Source organism: Prionailurus bengalensis, chromosome A1 (assembly GCF_016509475.1).
Source record: "Prionailurus bengalensis isolate Pbe53 chromosome A1, Fcat_Pben_1.1_paternal_pri, whole genome shotgun sequence".
NCBI lineage: Eukaryota > Metazoa > Chordata > Mammalia > Carnivora > Felidae > Prionailurus > Prionailurus bengalensis.
The window spans coordinates 71,201,135-71,224,769 of NC_057343.1; the positions used below are offsets into that span (position 1 = coordinate 71,201,135).

Sequence of the window (23,635 nt, forward strand, 5' to 3'; positions counted from 1 at the left end):
ATTAATAGACGTAGATGGGAAAGGGTAGAGTATGAGTAAAAATTAAGTCATCAATTTGGATCATAAAGTTTGACTAGAACTAGGTAAGTATCACATTATTTTTGTATTTTTTTGTAAAGTTTTTCAATGACTGTATTTATGGAACTTAACATACAACATTCCTTTAAAAACAATTCAAGAAAACTATATAAAGCTTTGTGAGTCAAACTTTATAACATAAAGCTTAGGAATAGAAATCAATAGTAACATTTGTAAGTTTAAAAAAAATTTGTATCAGCATATTCACCAGTGAACAAACTGTATAGCTGTTTTGGTGACCACGTATCAATTAAACAAGTTCATTCCCTTTTTAGGAGGATGCCCAGGAAGAATTTGGCTGGAAACTGGTTCATGGTGATATATTCCGTCCTCCAAGAAAAGGGATGCTGCTGTCAGTCTTCCTGGGATCAGGGACACAGATTTTAATTATGACTTTCGTGACTCTATGTAAGTATTAAGTGACAATTAAAAAATAGAAAATACTTTCTCTAAATAATTTAGAAAAACAGTTTTCATAAGTGAAGTAGCTAGACTAGATTGTATCTAAGAGTACTTTTGGCTTTTACATGTGTGTGCTCTGGCTATACGTTTCTTGGGGCAGTGTTAGCTGTGCTGGAAAACTGTGACTTCATATCTCCTTTACAGCTGCACAGAGACCAAGTCTTTGTCAAGGAGTTGGAGCTGGAGATGATTAGGTACCTGAAGACCATCTGGGTCTGAGTCTGGGTGGCTTGGAACCAGGGTCATGTAGGATGACTGTCCCATGCTACCAGGAGCAGTAGGATCAGGATTCCAGGATGTTTTTGGCTTCTACTGAGAGAGACCAAAAGAAAAAGAGGAACTTTCTTTCTGTAGCTTTGTTCCAGAGAGATCTTCTCACACAAAAAATAGCTCCTCCTTGTGCCACCTGAAAATCTTCAGAAGTGTTATTACTTAAATGTTTGTCAATTAGGACAACTTTTTTTTTTTAAGTGTTTGTTTATTTTTGAGAGGGAGAGAAGGAAGGAGAGGGTCCAAAGCAGGCTCTGCACTGAGAGTGCAGAGCCCAGGGTGGGGCTCAAACCCATGAACTGTGAGATCATGACCTGAGCCAAAGTCAGACGCTTTGGATGAGTCACCCAGGCACCCCTAGAACAACCTTTAAAAATATATATATATAGCTCCTCCTCCCCCCCCGCCCCGCCCTTAGAGTTGTTGGTTAGTCTGGGAATACAGTATTTTTTCAGTTTTTCCTAATTATGAGAGAAAAAAAATGTTCATGGAGTTTTCTAAATTTTGCTTTTATTTCCCTTATGTTTCCTTTATTGGTCCTTCTACTGATGAACAGTAACAAATGAATTTTTACTATAAGTACATAAGTAAATGAAATAAATGAATTATTACTGGAAGAATTCAGAAACCACTGACCTTTTAATAATTTTTTTTAATAAAATTTATTGTCAAATTGGCTAACATACAGTATGTACAGTGTGCTCTTGGTTTTGGGGGTAGATTTCTGTGATTCATTGCTTACATACATACATACAACAGTGAGAGTACATGAGTGAGGGAGGGGCAGAGGAAGAGGGAGGGGGAGAGAGAATCTTAGCAGGCTCTATGCCCAGCAAGGAGCCCAACATGGAGCTCCATCTCGTGACTGAGATCATGATCTTAGCTGAACTTAAGAGTAGGACATTAAACCGACTGAGTCACCCAAGTGATCCTAGTAATTTTTTTTTTTAATGTTTATTTATTTTTGAGAAACAGTGTGAGTAGGGAAGGGCAGAGAGAGAATGGGAGACACGGAATCCAAAGCAGGCGCCAGGCTCTGAGCTGTCAGCACAGGGCCCGATGCGGGGCTTGAACCCACGAACTGTGAGATCATGACCTGATCTGAAGTCGGAAGCTCAACCGACTGAGCCACCCAGGCACCCTGCTCCTAATAATTTTTTAATGAACATTTGTTCTTATGTTTGATTGCATATTAAATATATAATGCTAAAATCATTTTATGTTAATAAAATTGTTCCAAATTTTTATGATGGAATAACTATATAAATACTTTACAAAGAGAATTCACACTTCGAAATATCTGGCACCTGAATAAGTTTGAGAACCATTGATGTATACCTTTAGGTATACATCACTTTGAAGCCTAACCTGAAGATTAACTAGAACTAGTATCTTTATCTATTTAGATAAGGAGATACAACTATGATGGGGAGGGCTAAAATTCTTAAGTATATTATACTGAAGAGGGTAGGTTGGGAGAAGGCATCATGACAGAGGTTTGGACACAACCAGAGGATAGCATGAAAGCTAGTTGGGGATCACTAGATCCCCAGAGAGCCAGGGTAGAGCTGGAGGAGCAGAATGGATGCCTTAGGATAAAATGTTGCTTGAAAATTTTATTGGGAGTTGCCTTCAGTCATCACCTGATCTTTATTGGAGTCTGCTAGAAAATGAACTTGTAAGGAAGGAAAGTTTCAGAGTGCCTGGGGATCATTTTCCTTAAATGCTCAAATATGAACTCTCTCCTCCAGAACAGTCCATTTCTTAGTCTTGTGGGGATTGGGGGGGGGGTGCATTTTGGTTGAAAATCTGATCGGTTTCCTGCTGATCATGAGTTTCTAGTCTTGCCCCTTGGTTGGTGTTGATGAGAACGTGTGAGTGGACATGTGCCTCATTATGTATACCTCAGAGAAATACATGCTCCTGGGGTTAGAAAACCGCTTGAATTTCTTTCTGAGAAAAGTCATAACTTCTGAATTCCAGCTTAAAGCCAGGAATGTCTACAAATACAAGGTAGTATTTTTATTCTTATTAGGTAGGTTATATAAGGAAGAAAAATAAAACTAACCAATTAAATAAGGGGAGAAACCAGAATTTCCCTGAGTCAATGACCAAGTCCTTCAGTAACTTGTGTTCAGAAAGCTAATAGTATTATGAAATGTTTTTTGTTTTATTCATTGATCAGATTCTATCTTGTCTCTTGTGTTTGAAGGTTATAGTTCTCACTCCAGAGGACCCAGTATTGTTTTTAAAGTGGGAATATTTCATGGTGGGAATGTCTATATTCATATTAATTTTAATGTTTATTTTTTATTTTTATTTTTTTGAGAGAGAACATGAGTGGGGGAGGAGCAGAGAGAGGGAGACACAGAATCCAAAGCAGGCTCCAGGCTCTGAGCTGAACTTGGGGTCTGAATGCACAAACTGCAAGATCATGACCTGAGTCAAAGTTGGATGCCTAACCAACTGAGCCACCCAATTTTAAAATCTCAGAAGAGCTGAAGAGCGGAAAGCACTCGTGAGCATCCAGTCAGCCTTCCCTGATGGCAGGAAAGGTGGGGTCTTGTGGACCCTACAAGAAGCATCCAAAGTAGAGATTGCTTTATTTATGATCCTATTGGTGAAGTACCTAAAAATAGTGCTAAGATTTAGCGTGGCCATAGGTAAGATAGTGTATTCATGAAATTGTATTTGGTTTCTTGTTTAAAAAATGAAAGTGGTCTTCAGTCACTTCACAACAAAGGAAACTAATAAAATTTATAACTTAAAACTACTTATTTTTTAGTTTTCGCTTGCCTGGGATTTTTGTCACCTGCCAACAGAGGAGCATTGATGACTTGTGCTGTGGTCCTGTGGGTGCTGCTGGGCACTCCTGCAGGCTATGTTGCTGCCAGATTTTATAAGTGTAAGTAAAAGTCACCCTGACTGTCAGGCTAGGAACCTACTCTGCTACATCACTGCATCTGTTCTTGAAACAATATGTTTTATAGGTGTGTATCTTTATTTAAAAGAAACTTGTAAAACAGATGGCCATCTCTAGATTTATTTGTTAAAAACTGTTGGAACAGTGAGGTAAGCAAATTTAGGTGTTGCTTATCCACAATCCCCCTTGTCCTTTTGCTTTTACATTTTGACAAAAGAGATTTGACTGAACAACTTAGATTTGCTACATTCATAGAAACATATATAGACTAATAAAGGAAGAAAGTATACTTATGAGTATCACTGATTTATTAACTAAAACAAGTAATACATATAGTAACACTTTTCTTACATAAAGAGATTGTGCTTATAATTGCATCAATTTAATATTTGGAAAAATAGACTGTACTTAAACTAAGATTGCACTATTTTAAAGAGCCCTGAAGTATTTTAATTTGCTTTTATAATGTAATTAGTGGTAATCTATTGTATCCTTGCTTTCTAAAAGAAAAATAAAGTTGAGTGAAAAAAAAGCATCAGGGCCACAGAGTAAGGATGGGATATGACTAGATGACTAGAAAAAGCAGCTTTGCTAGGGGCAGTGAATGCCAGTGTTTGCTGTGGAATTCTGAAGTCTATCGAGATAGTCTCATAGCTAATCTGTAATTTAAATTTTTTTTTTCAACGTTTATTTATTTTTGGGACAGAGAGAGACAGAGCATGAACGGGGGAGGGGCAGAGAGAGAGGGAGACACAGAATCGGAAACAGGCTCCAGGCTCTGAGCCATCAGCCCAGAGCCCGACGCGGGGCTCGAACTCCCGGACCGCGAGATCGTGACCTGGCTGAAGTCGGACGCTTAACAGACTGCGCCACCCAGGCGCCCCGCTAATCTGTAATTTAAAGTGACAGGGAGGAGGTAAAAAAATCCTATCCTCTGAAAAAGACACTGATGAAAGAAATTGAAGATAATAGAAAGACATGTTAATGGATTAGAAGAAGTAATATTGATAAAATATTCATACTACTGAAAGCAATCTACTGGTTCTGTGCATTCCTTATCAAAATACTAAGAGTATTTTTCACAGAACTAGAAAAAATAACCCTAAAATTTGTATGGAATCATAAAAGACCCTGAATATCCTAAGCAATCTGGAGAAAGAACAAAACTGGAGGTATCATGATCCAAGATTTCAAGGTACATGACAAAACGGTAGTATGGTACAGTACAGTATGGTGCTGGCACAAAAACAGACACACGGATCAGTGGAACAGAACAGAAAGCCCAGAAATAAACTCACACTTAATATGGTCAATTAATCTGCGACAATGAGGCAAGAATATATAATGGGAAAAAAAGACAGTCTCTTTAAAAAATGGTGCTGGGCAGCACATGGAAACTGGACAGCTACATGCAAAAGAATGAAACTGGACTACTTTCTTGCACCATACACAAAAGTAAGCCTAAAAAGGAGTAAAGGCCTAGATGTGAGACCTAAAACCACAAAACTCTTAGAAGAGAGAACACAGGCAAGTAATCTCTTTGACATTAGCCTTAGTGGCATATTTATGTTGTTTCCCCTGCCATTCCTCAGGCAGGGGAAACAAAAGCAAAAATAGAACTATTGGAACTATACCAAAATAAATATTATTGTCCATTTGCACAGTAAAACACAAATATCTTCTATGATTTTGCTTATGTAGAGTCTAAAAAAACAGAACAAACAAAAAAATGGACCCTTAAATACAGAGAACAAAGCGGTGATTGCCAGAGGGGAGGTTGTTGGGGAGATGGGTGAAATAGATAAAAAAGGATTAAGATGTACAGACTTTCAGTTGTAAAATAAATAATTCACGGAGGTGAGAAATACAATATAGGAAATGTGGCCAATAGTACTGTTGTGACAGATGGTGACTACACTCTATCATGGTGAATATCGAGTAATATATAGAATTGGGGAATCAGTTTGTTGTACACCTGAAACTAATATAACATTGTGTCAGTTATATACGTCAGTAATAAATTGGGAAAAAAAGGGCCCACCAAAAGCAAAAACAAACAAACAAAATGGAAGATGGGACAGAACTACGGTTGATGTGAAGAAGGTTTGAGGTAAAACACAGGTTACATAGGCAGCCCTAAAAGTGACGTTGGCTAGACTCAACTCCAAGTAGAAATATTTGTTAGAGTTTGCCAGGTACAGTGCTCTCTGAAAATGAGACGTGCTATATTATGTGTGTCTGTGTTTTACTTTTTGTGTATTTTGTCCCAAGTTTTTTTTTTTTCTTTTTCATCCTTTCCTAAAGGACAGAAGGTTGTGGGTGTCACGTGTAGTTTAACACACATGAGCTGAGCCACAGTTGGACCCCTACCTCCCATGCAGCAGTCCCTCTTTCTCAACCATGCTGGCCTTCTTCCTGTATCTTCACACCTGCCCCAGGAACTCCCCGTGTCCTGTTCCCTGTGTGAGAAGCTCTAGCTCATGCTCCCTCCCAGCCCAGACACAGTCCCTCTTTAACTCCTGCTCCATCCTTCAGATCCCCCAGCTGCCCATTAATCAGGCAGAACATTCAAGAGGTGCTGTCATGTGGCCCCAGTCACAAAATACTTCATTTTATAGAATCATTTCTAATGTTTCAAAAATATTATTTGAATTTTGATTGGAATTGTATTAAACCCTGAATTAATAATTTCATAATAGTCTCTTAATCAGTAATGCTGCAAATTCAAATCACATGTATATAATTTGTCATTTTGTTTTAAGGCAAGTGGTACTTATAAACTATTACAACTTTTTAAAGAAATCAGAGCTGTTCTCACACCTCAGCCAGTTTCATCTTCAGCTTTTTTTTTTTTTTTTTTTTTTTTTTTTTTTTAATTTTTTTTTTTTTTTTCAACGTTTATTTATTTTTGGGACAGAGAGAGACAGAGCATGAACGGGGGAGGGGCAGAGAGAGAGGGAGACACAGAATCGGAAACAGGCTCCAGGCTCTGAGCCATCAGCCCAGAGCCCGACGCGGGGCTCGAACTCCCGGACCGAGAGATCGTGACCTGGCTGAAGTCGGACGCTTAACTGACTGCGCCACCCAGGCGCCCCCATCTTCAGCTTTTAAGCTGGAAGCTGAAAACCATTTTTTACTCTGTGTACTTGAAAAAAAAAAGTTAAGTGGGGAAAAGAAATTAGAGAGGGACAAAGCATATTAAAAAGTTCATGAGCAAATTTGTTCTGTTAAGTGGCCATAACTGTCCTACTCTTCTCAGTCACCTGATCTGACATACCCAAGCCCCACCCCCACCTCTAGCCCCTCCCAGTAACTGCAGTGGTACATGAGCCCTGAAGATTTAGACCTGCTGTGGAAACTTAAATGTGTTGCACTTGAGGCTTGCAGGTTCCTAGTTGTATAACAGATTTTGAAACTGGCCACAAGATAAAGGAGAATCCTCAGTATGCCCTTTCTCTACCCAGTTCCATGGATTACAACTGGCCTAGAACCTAAGGGTTTGTTTTATTTTGAAGTAGAAAAAAAAAGATTGGAAAAGAAGTGGTCTGGATGACCTTCCTCTGATATTAGATTTATGCTGAAGCAAAACATCTTGAGAGCAGGGCTTATCCAGCAAAGTTTGTGATGTGCATCTCTGGTCTGCATCACCTAGGGAATACCACATCATTTGCTAGTGTGATTTTCTAGGAGTGGTGCCCAATGCTGTCTGAAAATTTGTTTAATGCCAGACAAATATGGTCATTTGGTTTGCTTTGAAGAAAAGTCTGTATGGCATACCACTTTTGTTTTCTTCCACAGCCTTTGGTGGTGAGAAGTGGAAAACAAATGTTTTACTGACATCATTTCTTTGTCCTGGGTAAGTGAACGTTTCAATAGTAATTGTCTTACATAGTCATATTTTAGTTCCCAAATTTTCAACCTCTTAGGTCTTTAATCTTCTCTGTCTCTAAACTGTGTACACTAGAAAATGAATTTAATTTTTTAAAAAGGGATAAAAAAATGAATATTTAATAAACGTTTGCGGAATGACTTCCACCTGCTGTGTCTGGAAAAAGTATCTTTGGACATAAGAAATTTGTAGATTCCTTTTCTTAAAAGTCTGTTTCTTAGTCTGTGTGAGTTGGTCTGGCATGTTGTTATATAAGGCTACATTGAAAGCTTTTGACCTAATCACAAGAAGGTGTTTTTGCTTGCAGATTATTCAGGCAAGCAAACATTTTCAGATTTCTATCAAAAGTATTGCCACTCTTAAGTAATCTAAGTTTCCACTGATAGATGAATGGGGTAAAGAAGATGTGGTAACACACACACATATACACACAATGGAATATTACTCAGCTATAAAAAAAAAAAAAAAAGAATGAGTTCTTGCCATTTGTGACATCATGGTCGACCTAGTGCTAGGTGAAATAAGTCTGAGAAAGACAAGTACCATGTGATTTCACTCATTTGTGGAATCTAACAACAAATGAACAAACAAAACAGAAGTAGACTCATAAATATAAAGAAAAAATTGGTGGATGCCAGAGGGGATAGTTGGGGAAAGGGATGGGCAGAATAGGCCAAGAGGATTAAGAGTTACAAACTTCAGTTTAAAATAAATAAGTGATAGAGGTGAAAAATAGAGCATAAGGAATATATTGTACTAACAGTATATGGTAACAAAAGGTGACTTTACTTATCATGGTGAGCACTGAGTAATGTACAGACATTGTCAAATCACTACATTGTACACCTGAAACTAATATAACATTGTCAACTATAATTGAAAGATAAAAAAAAATTTTTTAAAGTAGTGCCACTTTATTTAGAGTTTATTCCATTAAATAGAGTAATATATAGCAAAAATTTTTTAAAATGACAATCACGTTTAAAAAAATAATAATTGTGACTCTTTGGAAGATAGCTTTTGATATCAAGTATCTGATCGGTGTCTGGTCCTAGAAATAGAACCCACTTTTTTCCCAACTCCCAGATTTCTGGTGGACAAGAACCAGCCTCTGAGCAGTTAGCAGCAATAGTGAAATCCAAAGGTTAAATCTAAAAGCCAGGCCATTCCATTTGCAGGCCAGAAACTAAAGAGTAACAATAGTTGCATTGTTTATACATGTTTGGGATAAATATTCCCTCAGATAATTACCTCCATTGAAGAATGACATGATTCTCAGCCATTCATGATATATTCAGATTTATTTATTTATTTACTTACTTACTTATTTATTATTTTAGAGAGAGAGGGTGAGCAGGGGAGAGGGGCAGAGGGAGGGAGTAAGAATCTTTTTTTTTTTTAATGTTTATATTTGAGAGAGAGAGAGAACACAAGTGGGAGAGGAGCAAAGAGAGAGGGAGACGCAGAATCTGAAGCAGGCTCCAGGCTCTGAGCTGTCAGCACAGAGCCCGATGTGGGGCTGGAAGTCTGAAACTGGGAGATTATGACCTGAGCCGAAGTCAGACGCTTAACCAACTGAGCCACCCAGGCGCCCTGATGTATTCAGATTTTTATGCTTTTTCTCCAGCCAAATCCTTTGTCTTCTTTCCCATCAACTAAAGAAGTACTCCTTCTTCCCAAGACAAGTCAGCAGTCTGTGATTTCCTTCAGAAACTTGCCTTTCAGACATTCCTCCTAATCTCTGGCATCTTCTGTTTCTCAGTGTTCTGTTCGTGTTTCATCGTCTTTCCTACAAATATACTAGGTTCCCAAATCCTAAAATGAGCTTCTCCGTAAGCATCTTCCCCTCTACTATCTTCTTTCTTTTACATTCCTAACAAACTGCCTTGAAAAAATATTCCACACTCCTTTATTCTCATTTTCTTCTCAGCATGCATTCACAACATAAACCCACGTACTCTTTCTTCCCCTATGACTTTAGTGAAAACTTCTCTCAAATACCAATGATATTCGCATTTCTAAATCTAGAAATCATTTTCTCTGTCTTCACTCTATCTCTCTACCTTGTCTAACATTGGGATACTTTCTCCTTGAAATGCCTTTCATTTTTTGGCTTCATAGAAATTATCCTAAGCCAGTTTTATATCTCTGATCAGCCCTTCTTTGATTTATCTTCATGCTACCCTTAAAAGTGGGTGTTCATTAAAAAAAAAACAACAACAAAAAAACCCTGTTAGGTTTTCACCAGAAGGATAGTGAGGTAATGGATGAGGGAAAAGCCAGGGTTGGGGGAGGAAAAGCACATAAGAGTGTACCAGGAACCCAAGGGGGCAGGGAGAATTGGTGTTTGCCTAGGAAAAGAAGTACCATTTAATGACATGAAATTAATTCATGTAATTTTATGTAAATACCTACATATAATTATTACAGTAGACACAACAAAATGGTATTTGATAATATTAAACATTGTTTCCAAATATAAAAATTATTCAGTGGAGGGGCATGTGGGTGGCTCAGTCAGTTAAGCATCCAACTCTTGGTTTAGGCTCAAGTCATGATCTCACCTTTCATGAGATTGAGCTCCAAGTTGGGCTCTTTGCTGACAGTGCGATTGCTGCTTGGGATTCTTTCTCTCCCTCTCTTTGCTCCTCCCCCACTGGTACACACTCATGCTCCACTCTCTTAAAATAAATAAATTAAAAAAAAAAAAAGGATTGAATGGAGAGAAATGCTTCTTTATATTAATAAAATCTCATATTTATTTGTGATATAATTTGTATACAGAGAACAAGTTTCAGCTATAAAACAACAGAAAGGAGTATTAGCAACAGAAAACCTTCACAGTACGAGATACAAATTCACCGTGTTACTTGATCAGAGTATTGACTGCATGAGGGGTTTGGCAATGTGCTGCAGCTACTAGCACAGAAAACATAGAAATAGACCATATATTCATGGAAGCAGCTAGATGTGGCATCACCAATCAGAGGAAGTGTTAGATGATGCTCATACTTGATTGTGTATATGAAGGAAGAAAAATGCTGTTCTTACCAGTCACACACACAATCAATTCCAAGGGGATTGTGATCTAAATGTAATGGGCTTAACAGTTGGAAGAAAATATGGAAGAGTGTCTTCATGGAAGTGCCTGGCTAGCTCAGTTGGTGGAGCATGTGACTCTTAATCTCGGGGTTGTGAGTTCAAATCCCACGTTGGGTGTGGAGATTGCATAAAAAAATAAAATCTTTAAAAAAAAACAAAAAAGAGGAGTATGTTCATGATCCCAGGTTAGGAAGGACTTTCTTCTCTTAAATAAGTTACACAAAGGATAAAGGGAAAATTGACAACTGGTCACATTAAAAACTGTGTGGGGGGAATGTAGAAACAATTATCATGTGATTACAGCCGTATGTTTTAAAATGTACTCAGAGAAAAAAGACTGAAGGGAAATTAAGTATACATATTCACTTGTTTGGGGTTCATAAAAAGCCATTAACTCAGAGAACGGGATATTTAACAAGGAATTATTAGTAGCTAGAATATATAAATAACTCACATCTATAACTTTAGAAAAGACGTACACCCCAAATGAAAAGTGAGTAGTAGATGTAACCAGCAAGTCACAGAAATAATAACTATAAAACCAATAGACACAAGATGCTCCACAGCAGTTGTGAACAGGACTTAAATTAAACAATAAATTTGACAATCCAAAGCACGATGAAATACATAAAGAGGTAACTTTCTTAAGCTACTGGTGGGAATTTCAGTCAGGCAAAACCAATCTGAAGAGCAATTGGGTAATTTCTAGAAAGTAATTTTAAATTCATATACCCCATTACTCAGCAACTTCATTTTCTTTGTATGTAACACAGAAATTGTAATATTAATTACATATGATTGGTACTATATCATTTTGCTTCTGACTCAAGTTTTACCCAAAAGCCTATTGTATCTTTCAGGATTGTATTTGCTGACTTCTTTATAATGAATCTGATTCTCTGGGGAGAAGGATCTTCAGCAGCTATTCCTTTTGGAACATTGGTTGCCATATTGGCCCTTTGGTTCTGCATATCTGTGCCTCTAACATTTATTGGTGCATACTTCGGTTTTAAGAAGAACGTAAGTTTATGTGTTAATTTATTCAAATAAATTTCAGCTATGAAAATTAGCATATGCCACCTTAAAAGATAGAACAGTGTCTTTAAAAAAAATGTCTAAAAGATACACACTTACCCTATGGGATCTGGATTTCATAGAAAATTGATGATCTCTTAGTTTGATTGCAGTCATTCTTAAAAATAGTATTATTTTGGGTGTGGTAGAGAAGTCACAGATATAAACTTAGATTTCAAAGTTTTGTAAGTAAATGGAAACTGTAGATTAATAGACAACGAAATGCTAAGTTAAACTATTGAAAACTTTTTTTAGTGTTTTAAGTTAGTGCATTAAGTGTTTCTACATTACTTAACAAAGTAAACCAAGAATATGGGTTAGGAGGAAAGCTGTAAGAAAAGTGACTATAAAGTGACAGTGGTAATTTTTTTTAACATGTAGCTTTGCAAAAAATTTTCTGTGGTTTTCCTCCTAATATTTCCTGCTAATATTCAAAGCTCAGTCCTTCCCTGCCTCCAGTCTTTCTCCACCTCTGCTGCCTCCTTTTGCCCACAGGCTAAGAGGAAAATGAACATTTTTTCTTTTCTTTTTTTTTTTTTTAAATTAGTCCCCCCCCCACCTTTTTTTTTAAGGTTTGTTTATTTTGAGAGAAAGAGAGAGTGTGTGAGTGGGGGAGGGGCAGAGAGAATCCCAGGCAGGTTCTGCACTATCACTGCACTCCCAAAGGGGGACTTGAACCCACAAACAACAATGTGATCACGACCTGAGCCGAAGTCGGATGCTTAACCGACTGAGCCAGCCAGGTGCCCTGAGAATTTATCTAGTGTCCTTCTCACTTCACTGTCCTTGCTTTTCTCTGAGAACATCCAGTCCACAAGGTTAAAAGAGATAATGTATTGCCATACACTTTGTGAAGGGGACCCAGAATGTCCTGGAAGAAACTGTCATTGCTTCATTGTCTCCACTGCACCTACCATGCCAGCCTACTGTAAGATTTTTCAATTCTTTGGCATTTTGCTTAGTTTACAATTCTAAATCTGTATAGCATAAAAATACATATATCGCACAAATAGTGACCTGGCATGATTTAAAAATTTTGATTACATAAATAAGTATTTGACATTCTAAAAATATTCCTGTTAAAAGTACAAACACTGAAGAACGATCTAATGATTTTCTATCTGTATATCTATTTCACAGAAGTATATTCTCAATGAGACTACCAGTTATACATTTTTTTTTTAAGAATTTATTTATTTTGAGAAAGAGAGTGCGTATATGCAAGTAGGGAGGGACAGGGAGGACAGGGAGGGGGAGAGAGAGAGAGAGAGAGAGAGTGAGAGTGTCAGAGAGTCCCAAGCAGACTCCACACTGTTAGTGCAGAGCCCACCATGGGGCTTGATCCCATGAACTGCGAGATCGTGACCTGAGCCAAAATCAAGTGTCAGACCCTTAACTGACTGAGCCTCCCAGGTGCCCTACCAAGTTTTAAGTTTTGAGGTGTCATCACAAAAACTATAAAAAGTATGCTTTTGAAATTTTTTGCAAGAAAATGAATTTCTGTATCTGTACCCCTGTTTCCCCTTGGCTGTGTTTTTGGTGCTTTAGATTTCATTTATTTTTATACTACCATGTCGTATGTTACAAAAGGGAGAATATTATCAGTATCTTATGGTCATAAAGTTTCATATAGCCATTCATTGTTGCCTTTATGTTCTTAAATCTTAGTAGAATTGAACAATTTTAGTAAAGATGATATTGCCCATCTCCAAATAAAAATTCATCGACAGTAACTTCAGAATCAGCTAATTTCTTACAGTAATTATGTCATTAAAAGGGAAAACTTAACATTTCCTTTGTCTTAACTGTTATTTTTAAGTACTATATTACCTCCTTCTATGTATTTCTTACTTTACCTAAAGCCATTAATGGATAACTGCTGGAAACAGTGATGGCTTGTTCCACTAGACAGACTGAACATTATACCTGATAGTATCTGGGGTCATTGCTTCTAAATACAAAATTCAGTTTGATGACTTAAGTAGACTTATATTGCCAATACTATCATCATGGAAGCTGAGAAAAAGCAGGCAGATAATCTAATATAGAGAAAAATTTTTTAAATAGATAAATATTTATGAATCCTTTCTTTTTTTTTTACTAAAGGCCATTGAACATCCAGTTCGAACAAATCAGATTCCACGTCAGATACCTGAGCAATCCTTCTACACAAAGCCATTGCCTGGTATTATCATGGGAGGGATTTTGCCCTTTGGGTGCATCTTTATACAGCTTTTCTTCATTCTAAATAGTATCTGGTAAGCTAAGGGTGAAGTCGTCTTATCCCCTTTCCCATTACATGTAGCATTAGCTTTCTCTTTTTGTTTATCTGGATGAATGACTATTTGTATCTTATACATGTAAAATCTCCAGTAATCAGAAATCTTAAGAGCCAAAGGTTATTTTATCTTTTCCATATGAGAAAAAGAATAAGTGATAACAGCTGTTACTAATTGAGTGCTTATTAATTCTTACTTTTACTTCTGACTTAATCCTCAGACCTCAGTGGGGTGGGTATTATCCCCATTTTACAGAGACAGAGGTGAAGCTTTGGATATTAAGTAATTTACCTGTGTCACACGGCTACTATGTGACAGAAAATTAACCTGTCTCCCCATACCTGTGTTCTTAAGTAACTGATCTGTACTGCTTCAGAGAGAAGATACTCTGAGCCCTTGATATAGGGGATTTGATTTGATCAAGCATTGGGAGGAGGGTGGAGGTAGATGACGTTCAAAGTTCTTACTAATCCCAAGATTCCTTCATTCTCTTGATTTCTTATTTGCATGGAGAAACTCATGGGGCTAATTCTGAGCCACTTTATTAGGGTATATACACTGCAGTGTATTATCGTAATATGACCACAGTGACATGTTACAGCAAGTACCAAGGTTTGCAGTAACATGGAGTCAGCATTGAATGTGAGCTTTTTAGTGATTGGAACAGATCTTTCCTTCCCGATTGTTACAACATTTTCAAAAGTCAGCTGTTTTTATCACATATGATAAGAAACAATGTATACCAACTGCGACCCTTTTTTAGTTTGGCTCTGCATGTGTATTAATTTTTTATCAAATTTGTCTCACTAGTAAACAATTAGACTAAGCATATTTGACTAAATAAGAGTTTCAGGTTCTACTTGAGTGAGAAGGCAAAATCCAATGACATTACCAAACCTTTTCCTCTCCCTGCCCTACCCCTACACCATCCACACCTATGAGGTTGTGTTGTCTTTAGTTGGGAGAAAAAGCAAACATTTTCCAGTTCAGGGAAGGTGAAAAGACTGTGTCATTTACTGTGACAAAGAGAAAAGATTTATAGTTTAATCTTGACATGTTTGATTATAGGTCACATCAGATGTATTACATGTTTGGCTTCCTATTTCTGGTGTTTATCATTTTGGTTATTACATGTTCAGAGGCAACTATACTTCTTTGCTATTTCCACCTATGTGCAGAGGTATGTATTAGCAATGTTCACTTGTATTAATTTGTAGCCGGTATTTATAATTTTGGCATAAGACAACTTTGAATACCATCAGTTGAAATAATTTCTGTAAATATGTGTTTATTAAGATAGAAATTGACCTGCATTCCTCAATTAAATGTAGCTCTTTTTAGGATTGGATTATGATAGTATCTCAGTTCAGTATATTTATTTAGAGCTTAAATTTAAAATGTTAATTTTCTCGGTTTTTCTTTTAAAATTTGTTTATTTTTATCTAAAATCTTTTATTTTTATTTTTTTTTCAACGTTTATTTATTTTTTGGGACAGAGAGGGACAGAGCATGAATGGGGGAGGGGCAGAGAGAGAGGGAGACACAGAATCGGAAACAGGCTCCAGGCTCTGAGCCATCAGCCCAGAGCCTGACGCGGGGCTCGAACTCACTGACCGCGAGATCGTGACCTGACTGAAGTCGGATGCTTAACCGACTGCGCCACCCAGGCGCCCCTAAAATCTTTTTTTTTAACACTGAAGTTTATTTTGAGAGAGAGAGGGAATCCCAAGTAGTCTCCGCACTGTCACACAGAGCCCCACTCGGGTCTCTATCCCACAAACTGTGAGATCATGACCTGAGTCAAAATCAAGAGTCAGATGCTTAACCAACTGAGCCACCCATGCACCCCTTTATTTATTTATTTATTTATTTATTTATTTATTTATTTATTTATTTATTTATTTAGAGCACGTGAGCATGCGCATGCATGTGAGTGGGGGAGGGGCAGAGAAGGGGAAAGAAAATGCCAAACAGGCACCACACCCATTGTGGAGCCCGATGTGGGGCTCTATCCCTGTGAGATCGTGACCTAAGCTGAAATCCAGAGCCAGACACTCTCGACCAGCTGAGCCACACAGGCACCCTTAATATAAAACATTTTTAAGTGGGAGTATTCATTAAAACATTAGAGTGGTTACACTGTAATGAATTATAGTCATGGCAAAATGATGGCACTCTTATGTATATTTGATTTTTGAAGATCTGTGTTATATTAAATCATTCTTTTGTATTTATTTTCTATATAGGAGATTAAATCTAATTTTGTTAAACTTAGATGCTTTTCTTAAAAGTTGAGGTTAAATTCACATAACTTAAAATTAAACCATTTTAAAGTGAACAATTCAGTGGCATTTACTACGTTCATTTACAGTGTTGTACAACTACCACCTCTTTCTAGTTCCAAAATATTTTCATCACCCTTAAATAAAACCTCATACCATTAAGCAATTACTTCTCATTCCCTTCTCCCTCCAAAACCCTGGCAATCATCAGTCTGCTTTCTGTCTAAAGATTTACCTATTCTGGACATTTCATGTTAATGGAGTCATATGTGACCTTTTGTGTCTGGCTTCTTTCACGTAGCAGAATGTTTTCAAGATTCAGTACTTTGTTCCTTTTTATAACTGAATAATATTCCATTGTATAGCTATACCCTAATTTGTTTATCCAGTCATTTGCTGATGGAAATTAGATTTGTTTCCACCTTTTGGCTATTGGGAATAGTGCTTCTATGAGCATTCATATACAAATACTTGTTTTGAGTACCAGTTTTCAGTTCTTTTGGGTATATACATTAAAGTGGAATCACTGAGTCATATGGTAATTCTTTAACTTTTTGCAGAGCCACCAAAGTATTTTTCACAGTGGCTGTACCATTTGCATTCTTGCCAGAAATGCACAAGTGTTCTAATTTCTCCATATCCTTACCTACGCTTGCTATTTGCCGTTTTTTAAAAATTATAGCCATCCTTGTAGGTGTGAAGTTGTATCTTATTGTGGTTTTGATCTTCACTTCCCCAGTGACTAATGATGTTGAGCATCTTTTCTTTGGTTGTTGACCATCTGTGTATCTTGTTTGGAAAATGTCTGTTTAGATTTTTCGCCCATTTATGAACTGGGTTATTTATCTTTTTGTTGAGTTGTAAAGAGTTCTGTATATAATTCAGAGTTCTGTATATATTCTGAATACTAAGTACTAAACTTTTATCAGATAAATGATTTGCAAATATTTTCTCTTGTTCTGTAGGTTGTCTTTTTACTTTCTTGATAATGGCCTTTACACAAAAGTTTGTAATTTTGATAGATTCTGATTTATCTATTTTTTTCTTTTGTTGCCATATCTAAGAATTCATTGCTAAATTCAAGGTAATGAAAATTTATCTGTATGTTTTCTTCTGAGTGTATAGTTTTAGCTTACATATTTAGGTCATTGATCCATTGTGAGTTTATTTTTTGGTTATGGTAATTAGTTAGGAATCCACCTTCATTCTTTTACATGTGAATATCCAGTTTTTCCATTTGTTAAAGAGACTAAATCTTTCCTCATTGAATGGTCTTGCAACCTTGTGGAAAATCCATTGGCCATAGATGTATGGATTTATTTCTGGATTCTCAGTCAATTCTATTCCAGTGGTATATACAGTGTCTTTATGCCAGTACCACACTGTTTTGATTACCATAGCTTTGTAATAAATTCTGGAATTGGGAAGGGTCAGTTCTCTAACTTTGTTCTTTTGTGAAGACTGTTTTGGCTATTCAGGACCCTTTGCAATTGCCTATGAACTTGGGATCAGCTTTTCCTTTTTTGTAATAAAGGTTGTTGGAATTTTGATAGGAATTGCATTGAATCTGGAGATCACTTAGAAGAGTATTGCCATCTTATCAGTGTCAAGTCTTCCAGTCCATGGACACAGAATGTCTTTCCATTTATTTGTCTTTAATTTTTTTTTTTTGGCATGTTTTGTATTGTAATTTTCAGTGTATAAGTCTTTCATGTTCTTGGTGAAATTTGTTCCTAGGTATCTTATTCTTTTTGGATGCTGTTGTAAATGGACTTTTTTTAAAATTTCCTTTTCAGATTGTTCATCATTAGTGTATAAAAACACAGCTGATTTTCATTTCTTTCCTGTACTCCTGCAATTTTGCTAAATTTGTTCATTTGCTATAGTAGTTTTTGTGTGTGGACTCCATAAGATTTTCTAATTTATGCTGGCATACTTTTTAAATATATTTAATTTTTCACATATTCTACGGGGTAGGAAAGATGAAGTATTTTCTTTTAAGAGATCTCCTGCTAAGCTATAAACTACTTCATGTAAAAGTAAGAAGAGCTCTTTTTAAAACTTACCTTGTTTAAATTATGTTACTTGCAACTGAAAATAGATTTCAACCAGGCTTTAATAGGATAATCTTCTTCGTAACATAGAGTTGACCAGAATATAAGATAAATAATATTAATTTTGAACTATGTAAGTAAGATCTTGTGCATTGCTTTTCTTTGGGAAGAGTACATTTTAAAGTACAGTCTAATGCTTCATTATTCATAAACCATTTAAGATTTTTCCATGTGTTTTTAGCCCAGCTTGAAGTAGTTCCACCAAAAGTAGGGAATGCTTCTTAGCATCTTCAGTGAGCAGGGAAATGGGCAAAGTTCAGTAGGAGAAAAAGACGGGAAATGATAGCAAAGCTAGGTTTTGGGGCTGTGTCACGTAGCTGCATTTGCTTTGTAACTTTGTTCTGCTACATGTAATTAGTAATTGGAAAGTAATTCTTGTTCTTTAACTTTTTCTTTTCTACCTAGGATTACCATTGGCAGTGGCGTTCATTCCTTACCAGTGGCTTTACTGCAGTTTATTTCTTAATATATGCAGTACACTACTTCTTTTCAAAACTGCAAATCACAGGAACGGCAAGTACAATTCTGTACTTTGGCTATACCATGATAATGGTTTTGATCTTCTTTCTTTTTACAGGTAAGAATTAAAATTCTTAGTTTTAGTTAATAAGTTTTTAGGCAAATTATTTATAAATATTTTCCTTGGGCTTCTACTACTCAGCACTCCTACATTTAGTCCTAAGTGCAGCTGAGCATTGTTTGGTCGGCCCTGCTGTGAGGTGGATGTCAATAAACCAAAGAGGAAACAGAACCTAAAGGAAGAAGGCTAAACAATGTCCATTGTTGTGCTATGAGTCCAGGGGTACCTGGGCCCATACCTGTCAAAAGTTTTCCCCTATTAACCTGTTAATGGTACAGTGCTTCTTAAGCTCATTTCAGAGATAGGGTGAAAGCTTTAGCTGTCTAAGTCTAGGGATAAGTAGAAATCGAAGGGGTGAAGTCAAGATGAAATTGAGAATAAATGTTACCAAGAAAAGACAATCATAGAATACCCCTTACTCTAGAAATTTAAACTACAAGTTTATATCTCCACTTTAAAATATATAAGTACCTAATGGGAAATTGTACTGTATTGGTATTTATTTTATATATGTGTGCCTTATCTCTTCACCTGGATAAAAGTTTTCTGAGTCTTAGAGCGCTTAGAGTAGCTGCTTGGTAAACATTTGTGGAATGACCAAACTAAAAAAAGAAAATTGTGGGACCTTTCTTTTTCACAAAAAATGTGCATCTATAATTTTATCTTAGATTGTGTTGCATGCTGTGTGAGGAAATATAGGATCTGAAAAGGAAAAAGGAATTAAAAATAAATTAGAACTGTTCTGCTTTTTAGTCATCTGTTAACATTTGAGAGAATTAGATGGGGTTTTGAAGTTCCCCTGTTGCTGTATCAGCTGTAAGGAGGTTCAGGCTCTTACACTGATTCTGTATTCTAGGTCATTGGTCAGATACAGGGGGGGGTTGGTGTATGTGGTGGGTGCTTGTCTTAGTGCTACGTAACACATAGCTAGGTCCACAGCCATAAATCTTAATCAGTGATCCGCAAAACAAAGTGTAGCCTCTGAAACGAGCAATTACTGTTGTGCATATGGATCTGTATGTCTGTAAAAGCATATATAGAAGAATTTACTCCTTGCCTACACACAAAAAGTAGTGATCTTAGTGAATGTCTCTTATTTTTCCAGGCATGTGATATGATAGTTTACCTATTGTGTAGTTTATCACCTCTCTTTATTGTTCTTGATTTTTAGTGACATTTTATTTATTCAGAGTGAAACAAACTTTGTAATCTAAATTTTGGAGCCACCTCAAATTGAATCAACCAGTTAAACCAGTAACTTTGGGTGTATTTCAGTTTATGGGAAAGATTCTCTGCTGGGGAATGGTGAACCCTTTCAGTGTCTTGCGTTTTTCTAAAGTGGGGTACATCTGTATTTACTTCAGTACTGCAAACTGACACCATTTTATTTAAGTAAATCTGTTTTACAAAACAAAATATTCTGTTACATAAGGAAAGATGCCACTTTTAGTATGTTTATTATATTTATCCCTATTAAGGACAAAATAAAATACTAAAAGTATTTTGTTAAGAACAAAATAAACTTAACTTACCTAGGGTTGCCAGTATGATGACAAATGTATTTTCTCACCTTAGAATATTTTCTCTTTATTATCTTAAAGCTCTTGGTAAGCATAAGGTTGTTTAAATACTTTTATGTTTTACCATTACTTTTCTAAAATTAACCCCAGCCTCTTTACAAACCTTAATAATTGTCTTTTGAATATCCAAAATGTAGATTTTTATGTCCTCTAAAACATACACAATGGTACATAGTGGGTACATGTATGATGTATGAGAACAACAATGCTGCTACTTCCCATAATAAGGTCCCCTGTATAGTCTCTTGACTTAGAAAATCTCCATTAATACTTTTCACCATTGTGTTAAGTGTAATAAAAAGAAAAAAGGTTGGAACTTTATATATATATATATAAACCTGCCACAAGGATATGTGCTTCTCCTTCTGTATTCTTCTGCATGTCCACTTATTGACTATTCTCAGGTGGTAATTCTGGAGAAATTCCAGGTTTTAAAAATATGTCAGGCAGTTCACAAGTTAGCAAATATTCTTTTACAAGACAAGAGTCTCTGAATTTATCTAAGCATGGTAAAGTTTAAAATAACACTATATTTGAAGTCAGAAAAGGTGAGTTTACATTCTGATCCTGCTTACCAGCCATGTGGCTATTAGACAGTTACTTAACTAAGTCTCATTTTTGTCACCTGTCTGGTTTTCAATTTTTTTGGAATCTAGACTGATGAAGATACTCGAAAACCAAAGCATGTATTTTTTCATGAATCGTCTCATTTACTCTACCTAGGGCAGATAAAATTATCTCTGTTTTGTAAGAAATGGGCTTGGAGATTTCCGTTGACTAGTGCAAGGATAATACACACAGTCACAACAGCTGCTCTGTCCTCTGACACCACACCACCTCTCGTATTCAGTGGGGTGCATCTTTGTTATTATCCTAATTGTATCACCTTTTAAACACTTTAAATTTAAAAAATTTTAATTTTATTATGGTTCTTTGAAAACTGATAATTCTCTGTAAAAATACTTAGAAAATAATCCCTACTTATTATATGAATCTGATACTCTGTTTAAGGTATTCATATCAGACCTTGAATTAATTCTCATAGCAGTTTTCCATTTTGTGATAAGGAAGTATTAAATAGGAAAGGAAAATTGGCATCCTATTCATATTTTAATTTCAGTTTTTTTGCATGTAATAAGAAAAAATGTATCATAGAAAGTTTAGGTAGTAATCTTAAAAGTATAAAAAGTTCCATCAATTTCCGCAAGAAATTTGAGGTAGTGGTGTAAGTTTCAAAGAATTTATGGACCTATGGTATATTCCTGGTAAGTAATAGTTTATAGTTTTGTGGCTTTTTTTAAGGAACCAATAATTTTAAGTCTGTGTTTTTGTGTAAATTATGAGATTTCCTTGGGAAAAGAGTTTATTTTGTTTTTTTCTTTTATAGGAACAATTGGCTTCTTTGCATGCTTTTGGTTTGTTACCAAAATATACAGTGTGGTGAAGGTTGACTGAAGAAGCCAGTGTGTCCAGTTAAAACAGAAATAAATTAAATTCTTCATCAACAAAGACCTGTTTTTGTGACTACCTTGAGTTTTATCAGATTTATTGGCCTAGTAATCCTTCAGAAACAACATAATTCTAAATACACCTCTTCCCGTACACCTGTCCCCACAAAATGTGTTTTCAACACTAAAACATTTGTATTGTGATTTGATTAAGTATATATTCAGTTGTTCTCAGTGAAGAGCAAATTTAAATATTATGTGCATTTGTAAATACAATAGCTATAAAATTTTCAATACTTCTAATGACAGAATAGAGAAGGCCATATTAAACAGTACTGATGAAATGCAGGACAGTTCGTTGTAAATAGGATTTTCTAGGCACGGTAGGTGGAAAGAATTATTTTTCTTTGAAGGAAATGACTTTTTATCATGGTAATTTTGAAGGATGATTCATATGATGTGTTTATTGGGGGGATGTGGCTTTTAAAGAAATCTTGTCTTGGTTGTAACTGTTCATATCTTCTTTTCTGTGTTGACTTCATTATTCCCATGGTATTGGCCTTTTAAACTATGTGCCTCTGAGTCTTTCAATTTATAAATTTGTTATCTTAATAAATATTGTAAAAATGTCTGCATTGCATCATTACCTATTGTATATTCAAGGAGAGTCTATAAATAGAAATCTGTTTACCAATGGTATTTTAAAATGGTTTTCACTGTTTTATCAGATTTTACTGATTTTTGTTTATATAACATTTTCTTGGTTGATCTAAATGAAACTCCAGCCTCCTAGGTCTTGTGACAAACCTGGAATTTTCACTATTAGGCAGTAATAGAAATTTTAGTTGTGCATATCTAGCTAGATAAATGATGTAAGTCTAGTAGTTAATATGGGCCCACTACATTGTCATTAAGGATTTTATGTTTTTGACCTGTTTTTCAAAATACAGTATTTTTTTTAAGTCCGTATTTATTTATACATTAACAATGACTAGCAGATCTTCCCCTTTGTGATTACATTGTCTTAATTTGGATTTCACAGTTTTATTTCTTAGAGTTAAGAAATAACTATTTCTCTTTCACATTCATCTGACTAATTAAAAAACATTTATGTGGAAATAGAAGTTTGGGATGATTTCAGAAACTTTAGTCTGCGTATACCTGTAAGAATATTCATCTTGTATGTTAGGGGCTCAGTGCTTGCTGCTTATGAGAACAAATCAGGTACTGTTTACACTAAATTGACACTAAAATTACTAACTATTGTTCGTATGATATGGGCTCTTACTCAGTAGTTTTAGGTCGATATCCCGTTTTAAAACAACTAACCTGTCGGTGTTGAAGCATGAAGGAGCTCTGGTTATTTTTACCTTCTCACATAGAGATTTAAGAGAAGTTCCTTTCAAATTTATTTTCTACATTTCTTGCAGTATATTTAGTTTTTTATGTATAATACTGTTAAAGTACAGTTGAGATAGACTGATTGACTAAACAAAGAAAAAGTTTATAAAAAACTCTGGATTCAGAACTAGGCTAGTTTTGTTGATCAGAATT

At 35.8% G+C, this 23,635-nt stretch overlaps 1 protein-coding gene across 1 annotated transcript in view; it reads left to right on the forward strand.

The window, feature by feature from the left end:
- TM9SF2 (transmembrane 9 superfamily member 2) overlaps positions 1–22,712 on the forward strand; it is a 65,474-nt gene extending 42,762 nt beyond the window's left edge. Inside the window, exons 10-17 of the mRNA XM_043582313.1 lie at positions 354–486; positions 3,596–3,715; positions 7,532–7,589; positions 11,585–11,744; positions 13,905–14,056; positions 15,146–15,257; positions 18,879–19,050; positions 22,021–22,712. Coding sequence (XP_043438248.1) covers positions 354–486; positions 3,596–3,715; positions 7,532–7,589; positions 11,585–11,744; positions 13,905–14,056; positions 15,146–15,257; positions 18,879–19,050; positions 22,021–22,088 — 975 coding nt within the window. The 3' untranslated portion in view covers positions 22,089–22,712. The remainder of the gene's footprint in view (positions 1–353; positions 487–3,595; positions 3,716–7,531; positions 7,590–11,584; positions 11,745–13,904; positions 14,057–15,145; positions 15,258–18,878; positions 19,051–22,020) is intronic.
- Positions 22,713–23,635: the final 923 nt, after the last annotated feature.